This window comes from Aplidium turbinatum, chromosome 11 (assembly GCF_918807975.1).
Source record: "Aplidium turbinatum chromosome 11, kaAplTurb1.1, whole genome shotgun sequence".
NCBI classification, from domain to species: domain Eukaryota; kingdom Metazoa; phylum Chordata; class Ascidiacea; order Aplousobranchia; family Polyclinidae; genus Aplidium; species Aplidium turbinatum.
In genome coordinates, this window is record NC_137482.1 from 9,950,950 (window position 1) to 9,964,290 (window position 13,341).

At 37.3% G+C, this 13,341-nt stretch overlaps 2 protein-coding genes across 2 annotated transcripts; both read right to left on the bottom strand.

Moving 5' to 3' along the window:
• Positions 1 to 640: 640 nt before the first annotated feature.
• Positions 641 to 8,263, bottom strand: LOC145779509 (uncharacterized). Its single transcript, XM_082591115.1, has 7 exons — positions 7,963 to 8,263; positions 7,603 to 7,707; positions 6,998 to 7,175; positions 6,464 to 6,620; positions 5,901 to 6,069; positions 5,161 to 5,333; positions 641 to 4,020 (listed from the first exon to the last, which is right to left on the bottom strand). The coding sequence occupies exons 1-7, from the start codon at positions 8,207 to 8,209 to the stop codon at positions 3,583 to 3,585; spliced, it is 1,467 nt and encodes a 488-aa protein (XP_082447241.1). The 5' UTR covers positions 8,210 to 8,263; the 3' UTR covers positions 641 to 3,582.
• Positions 8,264 to 8,266: 3 nt separating this feature from the next.
• LOC145779510 (nucleoporin NUP42-like) lies at positions 8,267 to 10,233 on the bottom strand. Its single transcript, XM_082591116.1, has one exon. It carries the CDS (start codon positions 10,179 to 10,181, stop codon positions 9,069 to 9,071), a length of 1,113 nt encoding a protein of 370 aa, XP_082447242.1. The 5' UTR covers positions 10,182 to 10,233; the 3' UTR covers positions 8,267 to 9,068.
• Between the last annotated feature and the right edge of the window lie 3,108 nt (positions 10,234 to 13,341).

The window sequence follows — 13,341 nt, forward strand, 5'->3', positions numbered from 1 at the left end:
ATAATGCAAAGTGCGAGGAAATATGAAATTAGGCTGTGGTCTGGTTTCCAGAAAAAATCATAAAATTTTACCTTATTTTGGCCGTTTTTTGACTCTGATGATATGCTTTTTGTCAAAGACGCTCACTAAGGATGCGTGATTCAACACATCGCATTTAGGCTACGTTCTGTAGAAGTTTACCAGTTACCTAGATTGACAGATTGTAGTTACCTTTTGTTAAAATGTCGTTGTTTGTGAATTATTTCGTACACTATTCGTATTCGCCGCTGAATATCGAGCGGTCTTTGAAATGCGTTGTTCTAGAGCACACCCCAGAGCTTCTACATCTTGTCGTTTCTTCGTGCAGAAAGTCGGACTACTGAGCTTTCGGGATAGTAGTAGTCCAGTTTTAATCCGGGGATGTCCTCTTTACCTATAGTGACCGGCTTCACCTCCAAGTGCAGCAATCGCCTTCACACCCTGGCTCCACATCGATCTGTTTAACACGTCCTCTCTTGCCAAGTAGGCTACACCTTGCTGCTTTCCTCTTCAACTTGCCTTTTCAACATTTTCTTAATGAATTTTTTTACACAGATTCAATTAGGCTATACCAGTTCGTAGATGTTCAAAACTGGCATGAATAAATTGAGAGTCGAACCACTTCTGTTCAAAGTATATTTCGTAAAATGCAGTAGAATTCATACAAATTTATTGGTCAACTAACCAGCTACAGCTAAGATGCTTAGCCTATATGAAATGTTGTACGCACAAAATACTGAGAAAGTAGCGCTTATCTACATGGTGAAATAGGTAACAAGTTGTACAAACAAATAAAAAGCGAAATGTGCTTGAGGATTACAGAAGTGAACCTGTGCAATGGAAAAGATTTGTTTTTGTAACAAGCCAAACTTCAGTTGGAAAAACATGCACTATCATGACAACACATAGTCAGGTACAGTGGCGTAGCCAGAAAAAAATTTGGGGGGGCCAAATATTTGATGAATTGAAGAGAACGACAAAATGTTTGATTTTAGACATCGCCACCTGATGTGCAGTGGCGCATCCTGGTTGGTTAAGCAAGGGAAGCAATAAAGCTGGTGGGGGTTAGAGCGTGCCGAAGGCACGCGTATTCTAGGGGGGCATGCTCCCCGGAAAATTTTTTGCAAAATTACACTTAAATAATGGATTATAACGCTTTCTGTAAACACTTTCAGGGTAATATTTGTATGAAACTTATTAGCAGATAAACAGCTATTAACTTATTAAAGGTAGCTCTTATCTACACACAAACGGGCAAAAACTGCGGCTAAAATTAGAGAACACAAAAAACTCAGCAACACAAAAACCCTACAGAGTAAGCGATTCTGAAATTGCTTCCACAAATTAGTTAAAAGAAGCGTAAACTTTGCGCGATTTACGATTTACAAAATTTATTGGTGTCTTTCTGTGTGTCTAAATTAAGTCCTGGGGGGTGTTAATAGCCAAATGTCTTGGAAAACAATATAAATTTATACAAATTATATTATATTTTTAACAAAGGGTTCAACTTCGGAATCCAAACTTTGAAAATTGGGGGGGCCATGTTCGCCCCCCCCCCGAACATGGCCCCCCCTGGCTACGCCTATGGTCAGGTACCTAGCTTCAGTGAAGTCATATTTGTTGGCCTGCTAACTGTCGAACTTTTCTTGTCAACAAAATCAAAATTAACAAAAAGATTTGTTCAAGATAAATTTCATTACAAAGTTGATCAAATTAACATTGGCGTGAATCACGATACTTAGTTTGTGGTACCGGTAGTCTAAATTCATTCCAATCAAAACTGCATCATATGCAATGGCACTACTGCTAGTATTCATCACTTCCGTTGGAGATAATGGCAGTTTTCTCACCGATCTAACCTTTGCATTCTTTGGTAAGAATCGAATTCGCTATGACAGTAGCATGTTCCAGCAGTACCTTGTGCATAACGCAGTTTCAAAAACGCTTTTGACAATACGCAAGATCTAGAGCCGACATATCTACACAAAAATGGCTTTGGCTAAAGCTAATTAGATTGTTTTCGCTTAAAATTTTGTCTTGGTAACTAAACATTGGTCTAATCTATCGCAAGACCGCACATAAAATATGAAAAATTAAAACCAGTAAAATTTCCTTTAAAAACTTTGCGACAATACAAATGCTACAATTGATTAGTCAAACATATGAGAAAACACACGCATGGTCAAGTTTGTTTTACACAAAAAAGAACATCGCATTGATCAGCAAAACTTGAACAGATAAAGCACCGTAAAGATATCACAATGGAATGTGCGGCTGCACACAAAAATGTGCAACGAAAACGGTTCTAAGGATTGGACGCTATTATTTATCACAATAGTTCTGGCAGAAATTGCTTTATACTTCACAATATTTGTAGATTATAATTGAATAAATCAAATAGTATAAACCAGACGTAAGAAAATTGTATCGAAAAATCGTTCAGCACCAAACAAAAGTTATGAAAGGTTATTTGGTTATTAAAATAGTAGAAACGGGAAAAATGAAGCAAAACTAATGCCTTGGTGTCAACATAGAAGAGTCACGTCAACGAACATTGGTTCTCAACCTTTTTTAATTGTCATTATGTTAAACAATGAAAAAGTGACTTGCTATATTCGGACAATTGGCTGGAATGCTCACGCACAATGACTGATACTTGATTGCTTGCCAAAAGACACATTTTGTGAAAGGTGTAAAACAAAAAAGCGAGCTATGTATTAATAATGAATAAAGTGATACGAGGATCCATTGAAACTTCTTCAAGGACTTACACTCTTACAGACTCCACTTTGCGCACCAATAAACTAGGCCTACGTCGAACTTTAAAAAGTCAACACGATACTGTGGTAGAAAAATATCAATTAGAAACGAGTGAAAATTCATAATACACAAAACAGAGCAGTGAAAAATGTAACTAAACTATACACGAGACTTTGATTTCTAGCTTGGAAAAGTGGTAATTACGGTTCTTCAGACATTAATTCAAACTTAAGTTAAAAAACCAACTCTTCTGGAGTCATTCTCCGCCGGTCATCCAAACCAGTTTTGATATATTTTAAACAATTTACTTGCTACCTAGAGTTACGCAAAGACTTTCCACAAGAGGAAATAGAAAAAAAATATTTTTTTGGGTCTACTGTACTCTGAAATAAATCTAAAATTTTCAATCAATTGTCTTTAAGCATGGGTCATGCACTTCCGCATCTTTCAGCTCATCAAATGCAATGCACCGCGAAAAAAAGCATAGACGAAAATGTATTTTTTTTGAATTTTCAACTTCCGGCAGCCATTGAGAGCCAACTCGCAACATAAGTTTGTGGCATATTTTCAGTATATTCTCAAACGAATCTAGGTATTAAAGTTTAATAAATGTAATAATGTCAGTATTTGTATCGAAATCTTTAATGTCACGTTCTTTAAATTGCCAAATTTTTTAATGTCAAATTAATGTCAACCAAAATGTAATGTCAAATCTAATGTCAAATTCTTTAATGTAGAAGACTCATGCATTCATGCAATGATGCAAAGGGTTCGTTATGTACAAGAAATACTGAAAATATATTTTCAACGCCTTTCCTTGTAATAATAATTGACACCGACGTTGCTGTCCGCTTCTCTATAACGATGAGCTGCGGAACTTGCGCTATCCAAAACGTAATCCAACTCGATGTCTTTGGAGGAGCGCCTGGCTTTGTAATCTGCATCTAAATCTCTAGAAGAGCGCCGAGCTCGGTAATCAGAATCAAGATCCCGAGAGGAACGACGAGCTCTATATTCATCCTCAGAATACTCCCTGTCTCTCGTGCCCGTGATATAAGCTGGAGGAGCTGTGATGGCAGAGCTCGGTCCACTTCGCAAGAGAGCGGGAGATTCCCTGTATGTGGTCGCTGCTGCAGTGGAGTTCGGGTAGCTACTGCTTGGTGGAGCATTGCTTTTTCCTTTGCTATAAAGCCTTCTTGTGAGAGAGCTGTAATTTACGGATAGGATCATGATGAAGTTTACCTAGAAAAAAAAACAGAAATTTATAAGTCGCAATTAATATTTTAAAATTAAAGTATGAGACTTGCATAAACCGCTGAAAGAACTTCTTGTCGTGATGAAGTGACTATGGATATTCACCATTGTAACAAACAAAAGAAAATTACCACACTGCAATCCTTCCACAAGGTTATGAGCTGAATCTGTATGAGAAGGTTTCTTGACTAAAGGTCCTCGACTCCTGTAAATATCAATCTCTAATTTCATGCTAAATGATCTTGTGGCTCACTCTGTCAGTTGCTATCCTGTAAGTCTGCGCCTGATTGCTGTTATTACGTTTTGTCCTCTGCTCAAGCACGTCCAATGTAACTGTCTATGAAAGTATGAAATGCATCGATTTGCAATGATTAGGCCAAAGCTAAAAAATAACTACGAATTCTTGAAAACAAACTGAATTTTTAAAACTGTTACACGATACTTCATCATTTTTATAATAAAACTGTGTTTTCAGCAATGAACTGAGCTTCTAATATTTTATCTAACTGTCCTACAACTGTTATAATACACCTCACTGATCATTGCCACTGTTATCTAGATACAATATACGGAGTACGTCATTTACAGCAATATTATTGTAACTGTCTCCGCCGCCAGTGTAGCCAAATCGTTTGGCATCCGCTGGCTTCGATCAGTCTTTCAACAAGGTTGATAGGATCTCCATTCTGTTTTGTCCTTTGCGATGTTTTGCAATCGATGGAGATGTGGTGTGCTGAGCAGGGATCCCAGGCCAGCTTTTCTGATGTCAGATCTCAGCAGCTGTAATAAATTGGTACGGTGACGTCCGGTTCGGCCTTGGTACTTTTTGCTGCCAATTATTGCAAATTCAAGGGCTTTCTGGGGAGGTGAGTCCTGGTGAAGTCTCAGAATGTGTCCAAACATGTTCCATCTCATGGTGGAGTTCTTGCAAGACAATGGTTCACTGTTGCATATTTTGTAGAGGTTTTTGTTCGAGATAAGACTGTTTGGCCAAGTATGACCAGTTATGACACGTAAATGTCTTCGATGACAGGCATCCAATCTTTACAGCAATAACACAAGGAAAATCCAACGCATTTCTCGTGACTTGCTCACTATTACACACAGAATGCAGAAAAACTGGCATACCATGGCAATTATGTTGAGAAGACATCCGCTGAAAGCCATGAGCATCAGCTCATAGACTGAATAGTAAGCCTCGCAATAGTCCTCGAGCCGTCCGTACGACCTGATCCTGTTGTCGCCGGGACCACAAATCTTCCCGAAGCCATCGTCGTTTGTATTTTGAAACATGATCAGCCCTGAACAAAGATTAAAATAGTTAAAGTATTACTAAAAGTTAAAAAGCGAAGCTTTCAATAGCCTATTGTAAAAAAATCAGTCACTCAATTTACAATTGCGTGGAGTTGAACTAGGGCGGACCACCAAGAATTTGGACTAATGATATTAAAGAGTGATCAGGACTTACTTTCATAACTGTAATAAAAAAATCTCACAACAGAAAAACTTGTCACTTCATTGCTTCCAACCCTCGACGAGAGGAAGGAACTTAATGATGATGGAGTTGAATTTGTTCAATATTCTTATGTTATGATTCAATTTGTCTAAAAACTGAAGAAACATGTTTCAAAGAAACAATTCAACCGATACGTCTTTTGTAGTTTGTCGATGCAGTATAAAGCTCAACAACAGGAGTGCAAAGCGAACACTTGCAATCTTTTTTGTTCACTTCCCTGCACACCATCAATACAAAATCTTCGGATTTTATGAATTGATAATTCCAATACCGTATTAAACCACAAAAAAATAAAACTACAATCGTTTTTTGATGCGCAAAAACAACGATTGAGGGGAAAACATTAACCTACCAAACTGAACTAAGTCAATACAGATTGAACTCAACACGCCGGCAGAAAAGTCTCGATCTTTCATATCATGGCATCTCAGCATGACGATGCGATAGTAATAAACTCCGAGAGTGGTGAAGGCGAGGAAGAAAATCCATAGCAATATCACAATGTAGGTACAAACAATCAGCTGAACACAATAAAATTGCAGTTAAGGATTTCGGATGGTCATTGTATGGCCTAGTCAGACGCAACAATTTTTCCAACAATCTAAAAATCAGGCATGTAGGGGATGAAGCTGACTATTATGGGCATGAAGCTAACTGCAATACTATTCCCAATGACTGGTGAAAGAGTCTGCAAGGAGCTCAAAACAAGTTGGTTCGACACCCGATGAGAATGCAGGTCTGTGCTGTGCATCACTAGTGTTAATGACATGACATTTACTTGAATATGGCTTCTTTGCTCTCTGCTCATGCAAATGTCAAACCGTTAATTAAGAAATATGCCTAGACACGACAAAATATTAAATGCTCAGTAACATTTGCCCACCAACAGACGAATAGTTATTTAGTTCTACTTACCCCAGCAGTGAAGCATATTCCAGTGCTGCCTGTTTTGCAAGTTTTCTTTTTAGACATGAGCGAGCGAGATACATGGCGATTGTCACAAGCAATGATAATAGTAAAAAGAAGCATAAAAGGTATAATTCCATAAAACGAATACTTGAGACCTTGAAATCTGAAAAGAAATTATCGCATACTGTATTGAAAATATTGTGCTAGTTTTTATTCCACTGGGACACAAAAGTAAAGCACGAAAAACAGTTTTTATTTGAAGAAATAATAAATGGATCTGAAAAAAAACAAAGAAGATAATTATATGTGTCGCAAAAAGTAATGATTATGAAAATCCATGCTATCGAAACGGTAAAATCCTTACAAGACGGCAAAAGAACAGGCTAATGCACACTGGAGTGTAGAGTGTCGCCGCTACGCATCGTTAGCCTCTTGTGAGGCGTTTCTCACAGGAAGCCCAGACTTTTATGCATTCAACCAAGATCTGAAACTTGAAAGTAAGCGAAGTATATGGCACCCTTTTCCATTATATTAACTTACACTTCTGGTACACGGTTTCCAAGGTCCTTTTGATTGAGAAGAACATAATTGTTCGAGAATGTTCCACCTGCTCCGGTCTGCACATATTGTGGAGCAGGATCTGTGGCTGGATTTCCATCATTTGGTCCATGTATGCTAAAAAGATTTTGTGTTTCATCCATACCCTTCCAAGCTCCACCTATAATAAACAATAGCTCATACTTAGTGATGAAAATATGTGGCGGAATTGGAACACTAACCGTGGGAGCAATGTTGTTTTACTTTTCAGGCAATTTTACGCAAAAACAAATCAGTCTTTAAGTTTGATGCAATGCAGCTCAGATAAATATATTTATACATTTTACGAAACAAAAAAAATGTATATACTGCAGGCACAAAGGAATGCAACTACCACGGCATAGCAGGAGTTTACCACAGACGATTGAAAATGATATTACCTAAAATTGCACAATAAAACTGTCATCAGTTTGAGAAAAACAATAACCAGATAAATTCACGAGTTTTCTTTATGTAACACGCACACAGCTGATGCAAGGAATCTATATGGATAGTTCTATACAACCATTTAACAAGAAGCAATGACGAAACTTTCAAATTAAGCATACCCATAAATAGACCAGTGCCCAACCAACTACACAGCAAAGCAAAACCAGTGGCAAATGGCATGTTTCCGATGGTGGTCAGTAAGCTCACACAACTATTGCAGCATCCTGATAAAAATAAAACACATTAGAACATCGAATATTTGTAGTCTTCTGCTAGAAATGTTGATAGAAAATTAGTTTAGTTTCACTTATAGTTTAAAATTGCAAGACATGGTCTAACGACTTCTACGAAATACAACTGCAGAAGAATTTAACAAAACGTAACCCTATAATTAAACCAAAGAACAGGCACTTTACTGGTTCCCAAAGACATACTGTAACTGCTGTAAGTACATAATTTGAAGTGTCAAATACATTTACCAGCATCTTTGCGCTTCACTCGGCGTTTTCGTTGAGGTGTCGGTCTTTCAGAAGGCACATGCTGTGAATGTCCATTGGAAGTCACAAGGGGTTGACGGTATGAACTGGCAGGAGCGCTACTCGGAGCAACATCATCATCACGATGATCATAAAACTCTGTCACTTCACCAGCATTATCAATTCGATAACCTTTGTAAGCACGATCACTGACCTCATCATTAATATGATCAATGCTGTGCACTGACATGCTTAAATTAAAACTTAATTATATGAATAACTTTAGTTATTTTTTTACTAAAATGAATCTAAAATCATATAAAACTGTTCTGTTGAATGAGCACTAAAGACAGTCATAACAATTTAAAAAAGATATAGATTAGGCATCTACGAAAGATCTAAAGTGCAACAGTTTAACCACAATCCAAGTAAAACAATCATGAATTTGGAAACCTAGATGCATATGGTAATGTAATGCAACTAAAGTGGCTAGAGTCTAGACAAATCAAACATTCAAATATATACGCCAACATTTCTTTCCAAAGACATTCAAAATCAAGCAACAATACTTCACAATCAGACTTCATTATATTATTCTTCAGGGTAAATATAAAATTTAAATCTGATCCATTACTGAGTGAAATATGACGGAAAAACATTGAAGGAGTTGACTTTCTACAACATCTAGCTTACGCCCGCGACCCGCGTTTCTATCAGGTAGTTGAAGATTTTACGTAAGCAGTAAAAGTTAAACAACAACCCAAGAAATTGGCAAATATAGCAAAAACATCGTACATTACACTGAATAATATTATGACAATGACACTGATATGCTACCAAATGCTATCGTGACACTCAATTTCTCAGTTGAATTCATTTGCTTTAATAAGTGTGTAACATTACATTGAAAAATGCTGAACTTTAACAGCCAGCAATAAGTATTCAAAGCCACCTATATCAATGAAAGCGAGGGGCTGATAAACCAATGTATGAAGCTGTGTTGGAATATAGAGTAATATGAGTCCATCCTGGACACATGTTTTCAATTTTAAATACTCAAAAGTTTCAAACACTGTTTTATTGATATGGCAAAGTGTCTGCACTCATCTCTACCTGCAAAGATCCTCAGGAGGTGGACGCATTGGTATCTTGCCTAAAGTGAAACTTTTTGCTTGAAACTGTTCCAATTCTGGTTCTGTTAAAATAGATTTATCGGTATACACAGGGTTAGTGGAAGCACTGGATGAAATTGCGTTTGTAGTTTGAAGAGAAACTGTCCCGGCTTTAAACAAAGACTGCATAGTGACGGCAGGTGGAGCTTTGGGAGGGGCTGATGCATTTTCCAATGAAGTTAAAGAAGTAGATTGCATATTTGAAGGAACTGATGACTTTGGTTGTTCATTATTTAATGATAAAGGAGTTTGAATGTTAGCCGAAGAAACACTATCTGTTTTGAAACTTGTGCCTGGCCCATAAAGAGATAAAATCATCAGATTTGATGAAGGATTTACTTCTGTATTACAGTGAAGATTGGAAAGAACTGTCATTCTAGTTTGATCATTCATATCTAACAATTCTTGTTTGCGTCTGGCATATATGCTATCAACTTCTGACATAAAATTCTTGTACACGTCTACACCATGAAGATAAAACAATGTGCGTAATTCTTCAGCTTGAATATCAGCGAGCCCTTCAACACATCGTTTGTTTTCACATGAGTAGCATGAGTATGGCCACATTGTACCATGCCATGATGCCATATCTTTTTGTACTGTGTCAATGAGCACCTGATCCTCAGATTGAACATTATTAAATGAATTTCCATCTCCTTGGTCTTGCAAAGCACCAAATCGATTTGATGAACGTTTCCAGTGAAACTTGTCTTGATCAGGCCGTTGATTTGAAAAAGAATTAGGTGATTGGAATTTTGATTGTTGATTACTGGAAAAATTTGAAACTGGTTGCTGATTGTTCCGACTGAAAGGGCTGCTGTAGTCCCCTTGGGAACCTCTGTTTGGTTTTGCATGTTCAAAACGAGCTGACTTTACAAAATTTGATTGGTTTCTGTTATTTGAATAGTCATTGTTTTCATATCTGTCATTGTATCTCCCTCGTTCATTTCTGCTAGTGCCTTCCTGATGAGAGTCACGTGTCACATGTTCAAAGCGACAGCGATTGCCGTATCTGCAGTTACCTTTCAAGAAAAACTTACAAACTGTCATAACTGACTTAGCTTGAAATTAAATCAGGCTACGCGACAAGGCATTAATAAAACTTAACCTGCAAAAAGCTTTGTTATCAGAGGAAGTATTTATAGATATATATACTACACTACAGTACATACTCGCTCTAAATCTCAATCGAAAGTGATTCATTTGGACATACTATAAAGCACTTTTCATAAAATATAGATCTTTTTTTTTTGTTTTACTTCAATTAATTGACTGGAACACAATATTTTAATTGTTAAGTAGGAGCAAAGGAGCAAAAAATAACCAAGCATAACATTTCCCAACAAGAACTATCAGAAGTAGCTAAGTTTAGCAACTTAAATACTTTATTGGGAATACTAGGAATCAATCTTATTCAAACACAATATATATTCCACCTCATGTAAACAGTTCTCCACTTGTTTAATAGTTTTAACATAAATCTAGCAATAATTTATAGACAAGAAAACAAATAACCACATTAAAAGATGTAAAAAAATTTCTTCAAACAGACTAAAAGCAGGTAAAATCAAAAATGCAACAAAGATTAACTGAAAAGAAACCACAAAAGTGTAGGTCTGGTTACACTTACTTAGAAAAAATCAAAAGAAAGAGATCACTTTGATAATTTACAATCAGACAAGGTATGGTAACTGTCAGTTCTGAATTGACATTTTTAAATAGTTGTGTCTGTGGAAGGATTTCTTTACTTTGGTCATTTTGACATTTTCTTGATGAGGCAGAAGTAGGGCTGTGAAGTCAGAGGGATTTTGCCATGTCTAGAGTTAGCCAGTTATAGATTAAGGAGTTTCGCCCAACTTTACAGCTCTGGTTATAAGCACAAGTTGTGTCATCCATGTTTTTAACATCAACACTTTTGACAGGCTCTAATGCACTAGTGACGACCAACAATATGTATGTCTAATGTTGGTAAAACAAATATATTGGCATAAGTATTGTTGTATTTTAATTTTTCTAAAGGTTCAGTACTGCAGGTTTCCCGTTTGAATGTTTTTTTGAAAAATTTCTTTGAATTTGGTGCATTCTGAGAGCATTTTCAACAAAAATATGGGTATAAATATTCCCGTAAAATGGTGCTGTCCAGGGCATAGAAAAAGGATAAGATCATGTTTTCTTCGGCATTTTTTCGGTAATAAAGCTAAGTCTCTATGTTTTCTTGTTGCTAATTTCTGGCTGAGATGTTTGAATGTTTGGTATTGGCAAAACTCACTCTTTTAATGCAGTTTTGCTTAAAATTAGGCAAACTTTGTTTTAGAGACATAGAGACTGAAAGCATCATTCTCAATATTGTGACGTCACACGCGTGCCAAAGGGGGGGTTGTAACTCCCAACCCCCCCTCCCTTGGCTTCGCCACTGTGAACAATGATACTACGACATATACGATATGCTATAAAATAGACATTAAAACAGCCATGTTCATCAATAAATTTTGCTGGAATAAAAATTGCTAAGCATGCAAAGTAAACTTGAAATCTGGTTTAAAACCCTGTATGCAGTGTCCACTGTCCATGACCAATTGGATATTTGTATGTTTGCAGACATATAGCCTATGGTAATTGATTGAAATTATGATGAAGACTACAAACTATCAAACAATTCAGGTTTCAGATTGTTTCAACTGACATCATTTGGCTCAGCGTTGGTTTCAGCTGAGCCAGCTCCAACAAATGTTGCTATTAAAATGTATCTAGGCCTAATCGATGGATAATTTCAACCTTAATAATAACAAAAAATAATTCCTCCCCCCCCCCGGGATAAGTTAAGTCTGCTGTAGGACTAATATCAGCTGTTTAGAAGCATATCAAATCATTCAACAATTTCTCACAAAATTTCGGGGGGGGGGGGGGGCGCCCCCCCCATAGATCCGCGCCTGTGCACAAGTGTAATAAAAAGTGACACCTATGTCCCATATAGCCATATTCTAAATAAAAATTGTCTGTATTGAAAGATACCCTATTTACAAGCTTCTCAAAATTTTCCTAACGTTTAATAATAACAATATCTTTTATTTGACAAAATACGACATTCCAGTGAAGAGAAGCCATTTGAAAATACAATTTGCATATATTTCCAGTGGGTGCAACCTAGTTCGTACCTTGAACAGTTCGTACCCCCAGTTCGTACCCTGAAAAGATCGAGAGAAAATACAGAAAAAAGCCGAAGTCGTTGATCGCAGTTTAATAGCACAAAGTCAAAGTCGCTGATCGGAGTTTCCCCAAACAATTTGAAACAAACTCGAGGGTTAGGGTTAGCGGAAACTGCGGAAAAATGTTTGTGGAAACTGCGATCAGCGAGGGTTAAAGCATAGATTGCTCTATGGTTAGAGTTAGGGTAAAGGTTAGCGGAAACTGCGATCAGCGAGGGTTAGGGTTAGAGCATAAACTACTCTATAGTTAGGGTAAGGGTTAGCGGAAACTGCGAAAAAATGTTTACGGAAACTGCGATCAGCGAGGGTTAGAGCATAGATTACTCTATAGTTAGGGTAAGGGTTAGCGGAAACTGCGGAAAAATGTTTACGGAAACTGCGATCAGCGAGGTTAGGGTTAGAGCATAGATTACTCTATGGTTAGAGTTAGGGTTAGCGGAAACTGCGGAAAAATGTTTGCGGAAACTGTGATGAGCGAGGGTTAGGGTAAGGGTTACGGTTAGCGGAAACTGCAATCAGCGACTTCCGCTTTTTTAATTTTTTCTCTCGATCTTTTCAGGGTACGAACTGGGGGTACGAACTGTTCAGGGTACAAACTAGGTTGCATCCATTTCCAGTACCGTAGCTTTGATGTATGCAGTATGCACAACTCAGTCTATAAACAAGAAGCTTTTGATAGCGTGCATGACTGCATGTTCAATTTAGCTAAGAAGTTCAGTTTATTTCTTTTTTCTGCTGGCGAGTAAACAAAAATATACACAACAAAATAAACAAAAATAATTCCACACAGCCAAGATGGCAGCAAAAGACCAAAGTCAGCTGACCAAAAAAGGTCACCAAAGTCAGCTGCCACCTGAGAAGGATGTTTATTTTGAGGCAGTGGCTATTTGACCGGCGCCGGTCTTTGAATCTGAAACACTATTTGACCGGTCATGACGTCACTATGCAGTCACTTTTTTTCTTTTTCTCTTTCAAAGCAAAAGACGAGAAGCACGTATATGAAT